The sequence below is a fragment of the Eptatretus burgeri genome, chromosome 14 (assembly GCF_056783735.1).
Source record: "Eptatretus burgeri isolate ZD-2024b chromosome 14, Ebu_testis_v1, whole genome shotgun sequence".
NCBI lineage: Eukaryota > Metazoa > Chordata > Myxini > Myxiniformes > Myxinidae > Eptatretus > Eptatretus burgeri.
Window position 1 is genome coordinate 24,232,066 of NC_140974.1, and position 12,939 is coordinate 24,245,004.

At 51.9% G+C, this 12,939-nt stretch overlaps 1 protein-coding gene across 8 annotated transcripts in view; it reads right to left on the minus strand.

Annotated features, from left to right (window-relative positions):
* Positions 1 to 12,939, minus strand: part of LOC147012795 (uncharacterized) — a 104,769-nt gene that overhangs the window by 76,229 nt on the left and 15,601 nt on the right. For 3 of the 8 annotated variants that reach the window (XM_085853987.1, XM_085853990.1, XM_085853988.1), the window contains exons 2-3: positions 8,972 to 9,022; positions 8,624 to 8,682 (exon numbers count right to left, since the gene is read on the minus strand). The exons of 2 other annotated variants lie outside the window; for them this stretch is intronic. In XM_085853987.1, the coding sequence (XP_085710113.1) occupies positions 8,624 to 8,682; positions 8,972 to 9,022 (110 nt within the window). Of the gene's footprint in view, positions 1 to 8,623; positions 8,683 to 8,971; positions 9,023 to 9,763; positions 9,988 to 12,939 lie in introns of those variants that run through there. 3 more of the 8 variants (XM_085853989.1, XM_085853994.1, XM_085853993.1) reach the window with 3 other exon arrangements.

A 12,939-nucleotide genomic window follows, 5' to 3' on the forward strand; every position in this document is an offset into this window, starting at 1 on the left:
CTATCTTTATTTTGGACCAACCGCCATTGTTACCACCGCCAACCGCGTCTCAACAGTCGTCACAACAACAACCACCCACCACAACGCCGCTTCACCACAACAGCCACGACCTTTCCCGTCACACCTCGCAACCGTCGCATCGCCACCGTTCTTGCGCCGCTTGTGGGTACCGGTATTGGACTCGTGCAGGGCGCGCGCCAAACAGCGTGTACAAAACCACAGATTTTCCGCTCCAAAAACGGATCAAAAACGACACACGCCCACTTTTGTGCCGTCCAATCGGTGAGCGAGGGGCGATTTGGCCCCGCCTCCAGGGCGTTGGAGGGCGGTCGCTATATGCAAATTCATGGATCAAAATGCATTCACGCCCACTTTTTCTCGGGCCAATGGGGAGCGAGGTGAAAGGTCGAAGGCAGGGGGTCAAAGATGAGAGAGCGAAGCCACGGGGCTTATATAAGCGACCGCGTTCGTCAGTCAAGTGAAAATAAGAGTTGGTCGTCGTCGTGTGCGTTGGAGTCGGAGCGAAGAGGACGGAGCTGTGGAGAGGCGGCGAAGGCAGACGAGGGGGTGCTCACGTCGTGCCGGGAGCTGCACACCAGGGAGGCCGACGGCGCGACCTGGTGGAGGTGGAGACGCTCGTCGCGGGACTCGAGACAGAGTAAAAATCCTCCTTTCCCCGAGCATCAGCAACCCCCTCCTGTTTCCCCCCCCCCCCCCCGCGCTGAGATAGTGCGACCAAGGGGGCCCCCTTCCCACCCCCTACCAGACACTGTCCGCGAGGCCCGCGGAGTTGAGGCACCATCGCCGCTCCGCGTCTCATCACCAGACGGGTAGGCCCGACCCGGTCTCGGCCTCAGGCCCGCCTCATCCTTGAGGGTGTTATTTTCCTTGCTTTGGGAATATGTGTTGTCGGCGCCGTCTGTGAAGTAAAATTGTATAAGTGTTGCCGTGTGCTCGCGTAATCGGTATTAGATCTGCATTGTCGCATTTGCATTGTGTTCTTCTTCTTTTCTATGTGCTTTTGGTGGAATTGTATATGTGTGCTTTCCGTTCATCGCGAATAAATGTGCTTTATGTTGAACTGTTTCCCGCTTCGCTTCGTCATTTCTCTCATTGAATCCTCATCTTGCTTCACGTAAAGGGTTGGTAGTGGGCTAAGACGCCCGATAATTAATCGAACCGTCGAGGTCGACGAATAACACCGCTCGGTTATCCCGATAGTACGGAACGGGTCGCTTAAGTGGCCCGTGTCCGAAGTCGACCTGCGGCGAGGTGCGATCGCCCGGTCTACCCTCCGTGTGGGTACTTAGGTAGGTCGAATTTGGCGAGCAACCCTATCCCACGCGGGGGCCGATTGGCTCGATCGCAGTGAGACCGAAAGGTCCACCCGTGACTGGTTCCCGGCGTTAGTCCGAGAGGGTCACGACTGGATTGTCCGTCCGGTGGACGACGTGCCGCGATTCGAGTTACGTGGCCGTCAGCACGCCGGCGGGCGCAAATCCGTAACACTGGTGTCAGGTCGTGCGATACAAATCCATCGCCCTCCTCGCGGCACTGGTAACGGAGAACAGGAAAACGGGCTCTCCTGTCTCCAGCTAAATTCACGGGAATCGGTCCAGGGGTGAGAGAAGCGACCCCCGATTCCCTCCAAATTACGAGCGAGCGAAATTAACCCTTCACGAGAAGCAAGATGGCGTCTCAAGGCGAGCGGGAGCCGGGGGTATTAGAATTGGATGTAGAATGTGTAGAATCCATGGCTCAGGATGAATCCCCGTGCAGGAAATGTTGGTTGTACAGGAAAACGAACTCGCCCAACTGAACCCAGAGCCCGAAATGGGTGCGGCAGCGGCCGCGGTGTATGACACCTCCCTTCCCCCTCTCCACCAAAACCCCCCGACCCTTGCCGAAACGGCTCACCCAAGCGCACCCGACATGGCCCAGCTATGCGCCATGCTGGCGGCAATGACAAATGAAATGAAAAACGAAATGAAAGGCATGAACGAAAAGATAAATGCGAACATGAACGAAAAGATGGATGCGAATACACAACAAATAAACGAAAAGATGGATACAAACACAAACAAAATGAACAAGCAAATGAGGGAAGAAATGAAAGAGCTGCGGGGTGAGACGCAGAACATGGGCCGATGCCTGCAGGCGGGCATGAAGGCCGTGACCAGGGAGCTGGGAATGGCGACTCCACGTGTGGGAGCAAACGAGCTGGAAGGGGGTGCAACGGCTGACAGGCCCGCGGTGGAGGCGGGTAAAAAAATAATTCGGGGGACGTGTTGGGCGTGGGTCGTGACAGAAGAATCGACGGTGACCAAAAGGGAAAAATTAAATGGGGAGACTAAAACGTGTGAGACGAGACACGAGGTGACGACAACAGAAACTTATAAATGTATAGAGACACGGGAGACAGAAAAAATAGAGGAGAGACTGCACGATGATGACGGGGTAAGTGACGCACACACACACACACGGAGGTAGTGGAGGATAATGGGGGTGAGCTCGCGGAGCGTGTAGGGACCCAGTGCGAGCACCTGGATGGCCTCCTCCAGGAAAGAGGGGAGGGAGTATGCCCCCTTGAGGCGAGTCACGACCAGGTGAGTTCGGTCGTGCTTTGCGAGGTCGAGGGGAGGAGTGCTGTGGACAGGTGCACGGAGAGCTTGGGGGGTATAGAGGCCCCGGAGACCCTTGTGGGGACGCAAATCCCCAGTGTGGTTGTCCCTGTGTGTGTGGTGCAAGGTGTGAGTGCGTCCCCGTGTGTGGAAGCGACCCCGTGTGTGAGTGGTGTGGTGGCGATGGTGCCAGAGTACGTGCTTCCCAGCACGCCGTGTGTGGATGAGGCTGTGTGTGTGAGTGAAACGGCCAGTGTGGGTGAGGCACCGCGGGTGAGTGCCCCCGCGTGTTTGAGTGAGGCACGGTGTGTGGATGAGGCACCGCGGGTGAGTTCCCCCGCGTGTATGAGTGAGGCACGGTGTGTGGGTGAAGCAGCGCGGGTGAGTTCCCCCGCGTGTGTGAGTGAGGCACCGCGGGTGAGTGCCCCTGCGCGAGTGAATGGAGCACCACGTGTGAGTGGTATGGTTTGTGCAAGGGAGACCGTGTGTGTGAGAGAGCGGTATGTGAGGGAGATGTCGGTTGGCATGCGGGAGCACGCAGCCGCGTCTCCCGGTGTGAATTTAATGGAATGGAGTGTGAGCGTCGTAACACGCGGGAGTGCGTGTGTGGAATGGAGACGACGACGGCGACATGCGAGTAAAGAAAGCCGAGTAGCGGCTGTAGTTGTTTCGGGGACCGTGCCGGGTTCACCCAGCAGTGAGCACGCGGTCCGTGCTGTGCAACGCACGAGGCCGCCACGTGCTCGCTTGCGAGAGTGAAGTCCCGGTCCGGAAACGCACGCGGTGGATTTGCCGATCCCGCGGACGGACAAAGTTTAGGCAGGATTTCGGATTTGGACCGGACGGGTTCTCCACGCGATCGTGTGTGTTAAGCTCCAACGGGCAAAGCACACGTGTTCGCGTGGGGAACCCCTCGAGACGTGGGGCTTGTGTTTTTTTTTTTATGCGCACGGTGACGTCATGGCTGCACATGGGGTTGGAATCCGGCAGGAGGGGTATCCCTGCCTGATGGTACCGTCCAAGGAGGGACGAGGAACACGTGCAGCTGCATGACGTCACGGCCAGGTGCAAAGTGCGCGAGCTCCGAGTTGCCGCGCTGGTGCTGCGCATGAAAAAAAACAAAAAAAAAAAAACAAGAACAAACAACAAGCCTCACTTTCGGGTGCACAGGATTCCTGGGCAAGGGGTGGAAGACCCCCTTGACCTGGGCACAGGATGGAAACTAGTGAGGGGGAAGGGTTAGCTTAGTTAGACCGACTTCATGGGGCAGGGGTCAGTCCTCATAGAGTCCATGGAATGGATTAGGTAGAGGGATTTAGTGAGCTTTAGGTTGGGAAATGGGAAATGATTTTTGATGATTTGAGACAGTGACAGACTTTGGATGTGTAGAGTTGACGTAGCTTAGCTACGTAGTGTTAAAAGGAACGTGCTATAGTGTAAGGGACGACGTGGGAGCACGAGTTAGTTAGGGGAGGTAGTTAGGAGGATGGCAGAGTTCAGCGGTGTGTGTGTTGAAGAGTTGTGGGTTGTGAGGTGAGTACATGTGCTTGGTGAATGAGTGAGGCCAGCGGGTCTGTGTGAGTGGAGCGAATGGGGAATGCATGGTGCGATGAGTGATTGGGGGGAGGGGTGACTCCCGCCCAAGGGACCCCGGGGTCAGTGTGGATTGAGTTAGGGGGTTAGTCAAATTGAAAAATGGAAGTCGTTTTGTTGTTGGTGGGTGTGTAGGCTCGATACCCATTTGGAGGGGTGCAGGAGCCCTGTTGACGGGCTTGGGAGCGTGGCTGCGAAAGGTGAGTATCGCTGAGTGGGTACCCCGGGCACCAGGCTAGTCGGCCGCGGTAGGCCATGGGCCCATGGGGGGCCGGGATAGAGTAGTGGGCACGGGTGCACCTGCTTGGTGCGGGGGCCCGGGGCGCCATTAGCCGCGTGGGCAGTGTTGTGGGCACGGGTGACCCTCGGAAAGGGGCCCGGGGAGCCAGCCTGCCACGTGTGCGTTTCAGGGTAGGTGCCATGGGGGGCACTCTCCGGTGTTAGGGAGCTGGTAGGCTCGGAGGCAGTGTAGTGCCCGGGGGTGCCATAGCGGGAGAATCGGCAGAGGGTCGTGCCTGCCAAAGGGAGCCACGTGTCCCAGCCATGAGACCGTGTGAGGGCACGGAGAGAAAATTGGGGGGCGAGGCCCGAAATTGTGAGGACACCAACACAGGCGACGGGAATCTGGGTTGTTAGAACCAATAGTTTAAGCGAGAGGTGCTTGTTGAAAGCCCTGGGGTAGTTTAACAGTTAAATGGTTAGGGTAGATTAGGAGATGTACCCCTCCGCACCATCCATCCCCTCGCTCTCGTTGTGGGCCGCTGGACCCACTTTGGGTTAGATCGCCGAACTCTGGGGAGGCCATCCTGAGGCTTCGTTGGGCCTCGGCACAAGACGTTAGCTCTCCCTTATTCCCCTCCGGGAAGGGAACGTAGGGGTTGGGAGTAGGCTAGTGACAGGATAGGTTAGCCGAACAAGGACGATAAAGGGGGTTTGGGGACGATTTATAGTGGGGGAGTTAAAAAAAAAATTAAGTTGGGGCTAAATTGGGGTTTGACAAATTAAGGGAGTGGGTATGTACAGTGACAGGCAAAGGCGATAGGTGGGAGGGAGACAGGTAGGTAGGTCCGAGCCCGCCTTCCAAGTGGCCAGCACCACCGCACTCCCTCCACCAACCTCCACGGAACGGCAAAGGCTGGCCAACTTCATCTGCAGCTGCTGTGCTGCAAGGCCTGTGCCGGCCCACTTCATCTGCCGGCTGGCTGTTTTTTCTTCAAGGCCTGTGCCGGCCCACTTCATCGGCAGCTGTTGTGTTGCTGCAAGGCCTGTGCCGGCCAGTTCATCTGCTGGCTGTTTTTCTGCAAGGCCTGTGCCGGCCAGTTCATCTGCCGGCTGTGTTTGCCTGCAGCGGCCTTCTTCTGCGGGCTGTGTTTGCCTGCTGCCTTTGCCATGCCATGCCCACTGCCCACGTTCACCAGCCCCGTTCAATTTTGCTTTGCCCCCCCCCCCCCTGTTCATTTCCATGTGCGCCAGGATCCGCAATGCAACAGTTTGCAAGCTGCGAGAACTGCCCTGTTGGCAGCTACAACACGGGCCTGCAGTGGCGGCCCGTGCACCGTGTTTGTGTTCATCCATCCATTCGTTGTGTTCATTGCGTGTGCCACTTGAGCTGGCACGGAGACTGCGTTGTGCAGCCCATGCACCGTTGTGGTTCACTGCGTTCAGTTCAAAAGGGAAGGCCTTGGACTGCGTGTGAGCAGCCAGCCACGTTCCCTGTCACCTGCATTGTTTTGAGCCAGAGACTGCATGCGAGCAGCCTGGCTCCCTGCTAACTGCTTTCTTTTGCAGAGTTCATTGATCCTGGGCCATGGTTTAGTGTAAAATTTGTAAGTTAAGGTTAAGATGTACTGTAAATATGAGTGCGCCCCCGGCATGTCTGTCCTAGCGCCGGCAATTTTATTTAAGTCGTCCGTGTGAGTGAGTTTGTTTAGGTAGTTACGCAGCCCTCAGGTTATTTATTTTGGGGACACGAATACCATGAATGTCGCACTCAGGGATCCGTAGGTAAAATGTACTAGGGGAAAACTACACATGATGGCACACGAAAATTTGACGACTCGGGACGAGTCTGTAAAAAGGGGAGGGGGTAGTGTTGTGGTTACCAAATTCGCAAACCACCATTCAGGTCCCTTAGGTGAGATATCTCAGTAAGTATATGTGTAGTTAGGCCCAAACCCGTTGTCTAGTGGGAATACATGTCATTCATGCGTGCTGCGACTCTTCAGGATAGCCGTTTTTCTTTTGCTATCTTTATTTTGGACCAACCGCCATTGTTACCACCGCCAACCGCGTCTCAACAGTCGTCACAACAACAACCACCCACCACAACGCCGCTTCACCACAACAGCCACGACCTTTCCCGTCACACCTCGCAACCGTCGCATCGCCACCGTTCTTGCGCCGCTTGTGGGTACCGGTATTGGACTCGTGCAGGGCGCGCGCCGAACAGCGTGTACAAAACCACGGATTTTCCGCTCCAAAAACGGATCAAAAACGACACACGCCCACTTTTGTGCCGTCCAATCAGTGAGCGAGGGGCGATTTGGCCCCGCCTCCAGGGCGGTGGAGGGCGGTCGCTATATGCAAATTCATGGATCAAAATGCATTCACGCCCACTTTTTCTCGGGCTAATGGGGAGCGAGGTGAAAGGTCGAAGGCAGGGGGTCAAAGATGAGAGAGCGAAGCCACGGGGCTTATATAAGCGACCGCGTTCGTCAGTCAAGTGAAAATAAGAGTTGGTCGTCGTCGTGTGCGTTGGAGTCGGAGCGAAGAGGACGGAGCTGTGGAGAGGCGGCGAAGGCAGACGAGGGGGTGCTCGCGTCGTGCCGGGAGCTGCACACCAGGGAGGCCGACGGCGCGACCTGGTGGAGGTGGAGACGCTCGTCGCGGGACTCGAGACAGAGTAAAAATCCTCCTTTCCCCGAGCATCAGCAACCCCCTCCTGTTTCCCCCCCCCCCCCGTGCTGAGATAGTGCGACCAAGGGGGCCCCCTTCCCACCCCCTACCAGACACTGTCCGCGAGGCCCGCGGAGTTGAGGCACCATCGCCGCTCCGCGTCTCATCACCAGACGGGTAGGCCCGACCCGGTCTCGGCCTCAGGCCCGCCTCATCCTTGAGGGTGTTCTTTTCCTTGCTTTGGGAATATGTGTTGTCGGCGCCGTCTGTGAAGTAAAATTGTATAAGTGTTGCCGTGTGCTCGCGTAATCGGTATTAGATCTGCATTGTCGCATTTGTATTGTGTTCTTCTTCTTTTCTATGTGCTTTTGGTGGAATTGTATATGTGTGCTTTCCGTTCATCGCGAATAAATGTGCTTTATGTTGAACTGTTTCCCGCTTCGCTTCGTCATTTCTCTCATTGAATCCTCATCTTGCTTCACGTAAAGGGTTGGTAGTGGACTAAGACGCCCGATAATTAATCGAACCGTCGAGGTCGACGAATAACACCGCTCGGTTATCCCGATAGTACGGAACGGGTCGCTTAAGTGGCCCGTGTCCGAAGTCGACCTGCGGCGAGGTGCGATCGCCCGGTCTACCCTCCGTGTGGGTACTTAGGTAGGTCGAATTTGGCGAGCAACCCTATCCCACGCGGGGGCCGATTGGCTCGATCGCGGTGAGACCGAAAGGTCCACCCGTGACTGGTTCCCGGCGTTAGTCCGAGAGGGTCACGACTGGATTGTCCGTCCGGTGGGCGACGTGCCGCGATTCGAGTTACGTGGCCGTCAGCACGCCGGCGGGCGCGAATCCGTCACAATATATACACATTAAATATATACATATACATACATATATTAATTCAGTGTCCCAACGGGGCTTGAACTCAGGACCTCTTGGGTCCCAAGCCACTGCCCTTACCACTGCGCCAACACCAGGCTTGACCCAAGACCATCGGAGATAAAAAAAAAAAATGTTAAAAGCTTTGGATCAAGCAGCTTCACTGGAGGATCTGCTCTCAATCAGATGAGTTGTAACAACCCTGTGAAGTTTTAAGTTTATTGATGTCGCGATTTTCGAGAAAAAGTTTAATAAAAAACAGCGAAATAACAATAATAGAAACCCCAGCAAGAACAATCCTTTTTTTTCCTAAGCCATACTGGTTTGCAAGCATAAAAAAAGAATAATAATCATAATCGAGTTCGATGGAGCAAGATGTTCTGTACAACAAACACCTCGTACATCGTCCTTGCTCCTTTTGTTCAGCATTTGGACTGAATTTTTGTATTTTTTTTATTTTTTAAATTGCCTGCTCCACCTTGACCCAGAGGCCCTTCTGGTGCAGACGTTCCTGATATAAACATATAGCCAGGACTGAGGAGGTTAAAATGGGATGGCAGAAGCGGGTGGGAAGTTGCGAAGTTGCCCCCGCTACAATTATATTCACGACCAACACCATAACCATAGAAGACTTTCACCTTGACATAAGAATCACAAGCCTGGTATTGTCTCCTTGTCAGCTTCTTTGCTTCCATAACTGTAGGACAGCAGGTCAGAAAACACACACACGTTTGGTAGTAAAGAGACAGGCAGTAATTGTCCTGGTTGAACATGTCACTGTTCTAGTTTGAGGAGCTTCGAAGGAAATGCAATTATTTCTTTGGTTCACAAGACAGTTGCCCAAGGCTCGAATTGGGAGACCATTCAAAATTGAGACTTTAATAACATACAATCGGCCACGAGATGGACATTGTATAATCATGTCAAAACAAAGACGCCATCACAACAACGTGGCAATGGATAATTTTGTTACAAATATAACCTACCATGTGCACAGATTTCTGCCTCTCCCATCTCCACAGATAATTTCAGCTGACCTACAGAGGTTGAGACAGGGAGAAAGACAAAGAGAGGAGGGAAATAGAGAAAGTAAAACAAATGCAAGTATGTATGGATACCCTCACCTGATTTTTGTCCCTTATTCCTTTCCTCTATCCTCTGTGTTCAGGCATAAAATAACTTATCAGACCAAGTGCCACATACATTATTATGTTGGCTTTTGAGTTTCACACATTCTAGTATTCGATGGTGTTCTTGCTCCATGCCACTTCGCAATATCCCATGTGGTCAGTTGGACCATCAGGCTGTTGGTTTTAACACGTACATACCAAACTAGGGTATGTACGCATGAACAGCAAAGCTACATCAGGTCGATCAGTTGGAATGAGACGATGGAATGGCAGGTATTTGAGGAAAATTTTAAAATACAAAATAAAAGGATAAAGCATAGATCACGTGGGCACGTGGGCTGGCTGGATAGCCGAGACGTACGCATAATCGCCTCTGAGCTGTCGAGCCAGGGTTTGAATCTTTACCCAGATATAAACTGTCATCCTGGTGTTTCACATGCAAGACATCAATGTGTGCACCGTTCATCGAAAGACCGGTAAGTACAAATGAGTAATCGATTGATCGATGGATACTCTGTGACATGGCCCGACCTGCGTTAAGCAACCACCTGGCACAAACGGCAACGATACGGGAGGTTTCACCCTCTGCTTGGCAGCTGCTCGAGATTTCTTCCTTAAACGAGGAAGAAAAATTCCTGAGTGCCTTACCTGATGTAAACATGCCAAAGGAACCACGTGGGCTTGACATTGGTCTGCAAGAAAAATCATTTCTCAGTAGTAAAGCCAAGTGAACTATTGAGAGGAAAGTTGACATCAATAGGTGTTGGACCGTGCATCACTCAAAGGACAGAAGGACCTTAAAATCACAGTCAACCATTTTGTACGTGGCTTCAGCTTGCCGAGCGGATGTAAACAGCTGACACACCACTTCGACAATGACACCCGTATCATCACTATGAATCGGTAGATGGCAAAAGGGATAAATACTCAACCGGTTCAACCGGGAACCCTGCTGGCTTCTCAGCAGAAGGTGTGGAAGCAAATGTTTGTGTAACACCTTCGGAGCCCCATGCTGGCTTTGCAAGCACGTTAGCTGATAGCTTGTCTCACCCAAGGAGCACAGGCTGGCCCTTGCTCAATCTCAGGCCTGTATGGTGGCTTTTAGTCAATGAGCCAATGCTCAACTCTGGCAGGAACTTGGTGGTTTGGAGCTGAACCGAACTGGCCCACTGTTTTTACAAGCTCAAATGTCATTACAACATTTAAAGAGAGAAAAAAACAACCTTATAAATTGCTGTAACAACAGTTGCAGTAACAATAGATGCCTGAGGGAAACGAAGTAAAACAAGTCATAACTGATGCAAATAGTGAGGTGGAGTTGTACATTTCCGCCTCGTGCAAGCAAAGGCAACCACGCAAACCGAGATGCAATACAAAGGTGGTGATTACGAGGGGATATGACAGGAATGCATGAGATATTCATGGTAGGCTCAAGAAGGAATAAGTGGAGAAGTTTTTTTTTTCTGCACATTGACAGTGATATAAGGATCCAAGGGCCACAGCTTGAGGGTTAGGAAGAGTTCGGATGGTAGTCAGGCAGGGGTCTTTCGCTTAGAGAGTACTGAATGTCTGGAAGAGTCTCCCTGGAAATGTGGTAGCACCAGACACAGGAGATAGGTTTAAAGTACAAATGGATAGGTACATATCGAGAGGCATTTCAGATTGAGGGATACATGATTATTGGTAAGATTGTGCAGGTTTGATGGGCCTCATGGTATGAGGATCTGCATCTGCATCTGCATCTGCTCCTGCATTGAAGATCCGTCTGATTCCTTGTGAACTGTTCAATTCCTGGATTTCCATCAAACGAGACAGTGTGGTTTGGCATTATCTCTCAGACAAACTGACTTCACTTTGCAGTGTGACTTCCTGCCAGCAAGCACTGCTGAACGTCTTGAATCAAAATGTTGGAAATTGAAGTGCAAGCAGTGTGTGTGTGTGTGTGTGTGTGTGTGTGTGTGTGTGTGTGTGTGTGTGTGTGTGTGTGTGTGTGTGTGTGTGTGTGTGTGTGTGTGTGTGTCCACACATCCAGAGGCCTGGTACATGGTGATATAATCGTTCCACTTGGCTCATCCCTTACATGCTCGCACACCAAGAGCTTGCAGATCTCCTCGGCATGATCATAATTTGCACACAAAACAATGGGAAGATTTGCAGTATGATTCATGGGTTCATGTAGCATGAGATATTTAATAAACGTTGAAGGCCTTGGCTAGATGGCAAGGCAAAGAAGACAAGCTGAAGACTGCCGAATAAACCAAGTAGTAAGAAATCTGGGCAGATACCAAGCTCTCAGTAAAGTAATAGATCTGCAAGAAATAAAGTGGTTTGGAAATGCTAATTACCAAATAGGATGGAGTGTAGTGCTGACAGCTAGTGGACAACCTCCACCAGCTTCCCTTCTAAGAAAGACAGAGGAAAGGGAGTTACCATAAAGTGTTATGTGGAAGGGGTCAACGATCTTCAGGAGTAGCAAAAGCTCTTGATGCGATGGGTGACCAGTCGATCCGACAATATAGTATTTGCTCGTCCCACCAAAGCAGAATGAAAGGCAGTAGGAGAGCATTGGAAACCCTGGACCTCAAAACTGGTCAGAGTTACACTCAAGAGAGGAAGAAGTTCAAATCAAGTCCATGTATTATCTTGACATGCACCAACATATTGTCACATCCGATATCCGTTTTTATGGAATTCCTCAGAGCCGGGACCTTTCAGCCTGAGAGATGGTCAAAACGGTCTTCTGGCACCGCATTCAATATCACTCAACTTACCGTTCCTCAAGGTCGCTAACAAATGAGCTGAAATGATGGTAAACACACACGGAAAGCAGATGGCTGAAACACGCTTACCTTTTAAATGATTTTTTTTAATGAAAAGCACAGATAAAAGGGTTGATAAGACGCTGTGAGAAACGGAACAAACCAAGCGAGTCAAAAGACACAAGGAGGGGAATGGGAATACGTGAACTTATAAACAATTGTGGAGAAATAAAAGCTCAAAGCATAACCCGTTAGGTGCCAAACTTTCACAACACGCCAATAATGCAGATGGGCCTTCCTTTTCTCTGATGCACAGAGTGGATGCAGTTCAACACAATGCAGACAGTTTTAGACAACAGATGTACAATGAGAGTCAGTAACGATGGTGCCAAAACAAAGTAAAATGGCCAGGAGCAGGGCCAAGGATGAGTAGGCCTTCAACCAGGCCACGTGGTCCCCTTTGTCCTTTTTAGAGTGAGGCCTGCGTATTCTTCCTCCAAACTCTCCAAAAACACAGGGTGATCCCAGCTTGGGTCGATTCCACATTGGGCTTCTTCTCCAAGCAAGGCCTTAATCCTCCTTTCCAGTACATGAGCCTCTCTGTTCTCTCCTAGGTGACTCAGTTCTCTCATGCATGAGTATCTCCTATTCCTCCACTCGTGGACCCTGGTGGACTCTTTGGTGGACTCTGTGGGTCAACTCCAGTCCTTTTTGTGGATCGAGTTTTCTCACAAGCTTCGCCTTGTCCTCTCTTGTGGTCATGGACTGTCTCGTGGACTCACGGACTCTCTGGTCAAAGTCTCTCTCTTGGGTGCTGCCCACGGGAGTGGCCCCTATAAAAGTAAACGTACATCTTTTCCTCCAGGCTCCACAGCACACTGTGCCGCCATGGCTGGAACACACTGGCCAAAGAGATCATAATTGGCCTTTTTTCACACGTGACGTGTGCCTCTGTGATGGGAAGTCCTGACATAGCCCCACCCACAAACAAGAGGTTTTGCATACACATACTTAATTAATCTGTCTACCCTGTCCATAAATTACATATGCTGCCTCCTCAGCGCC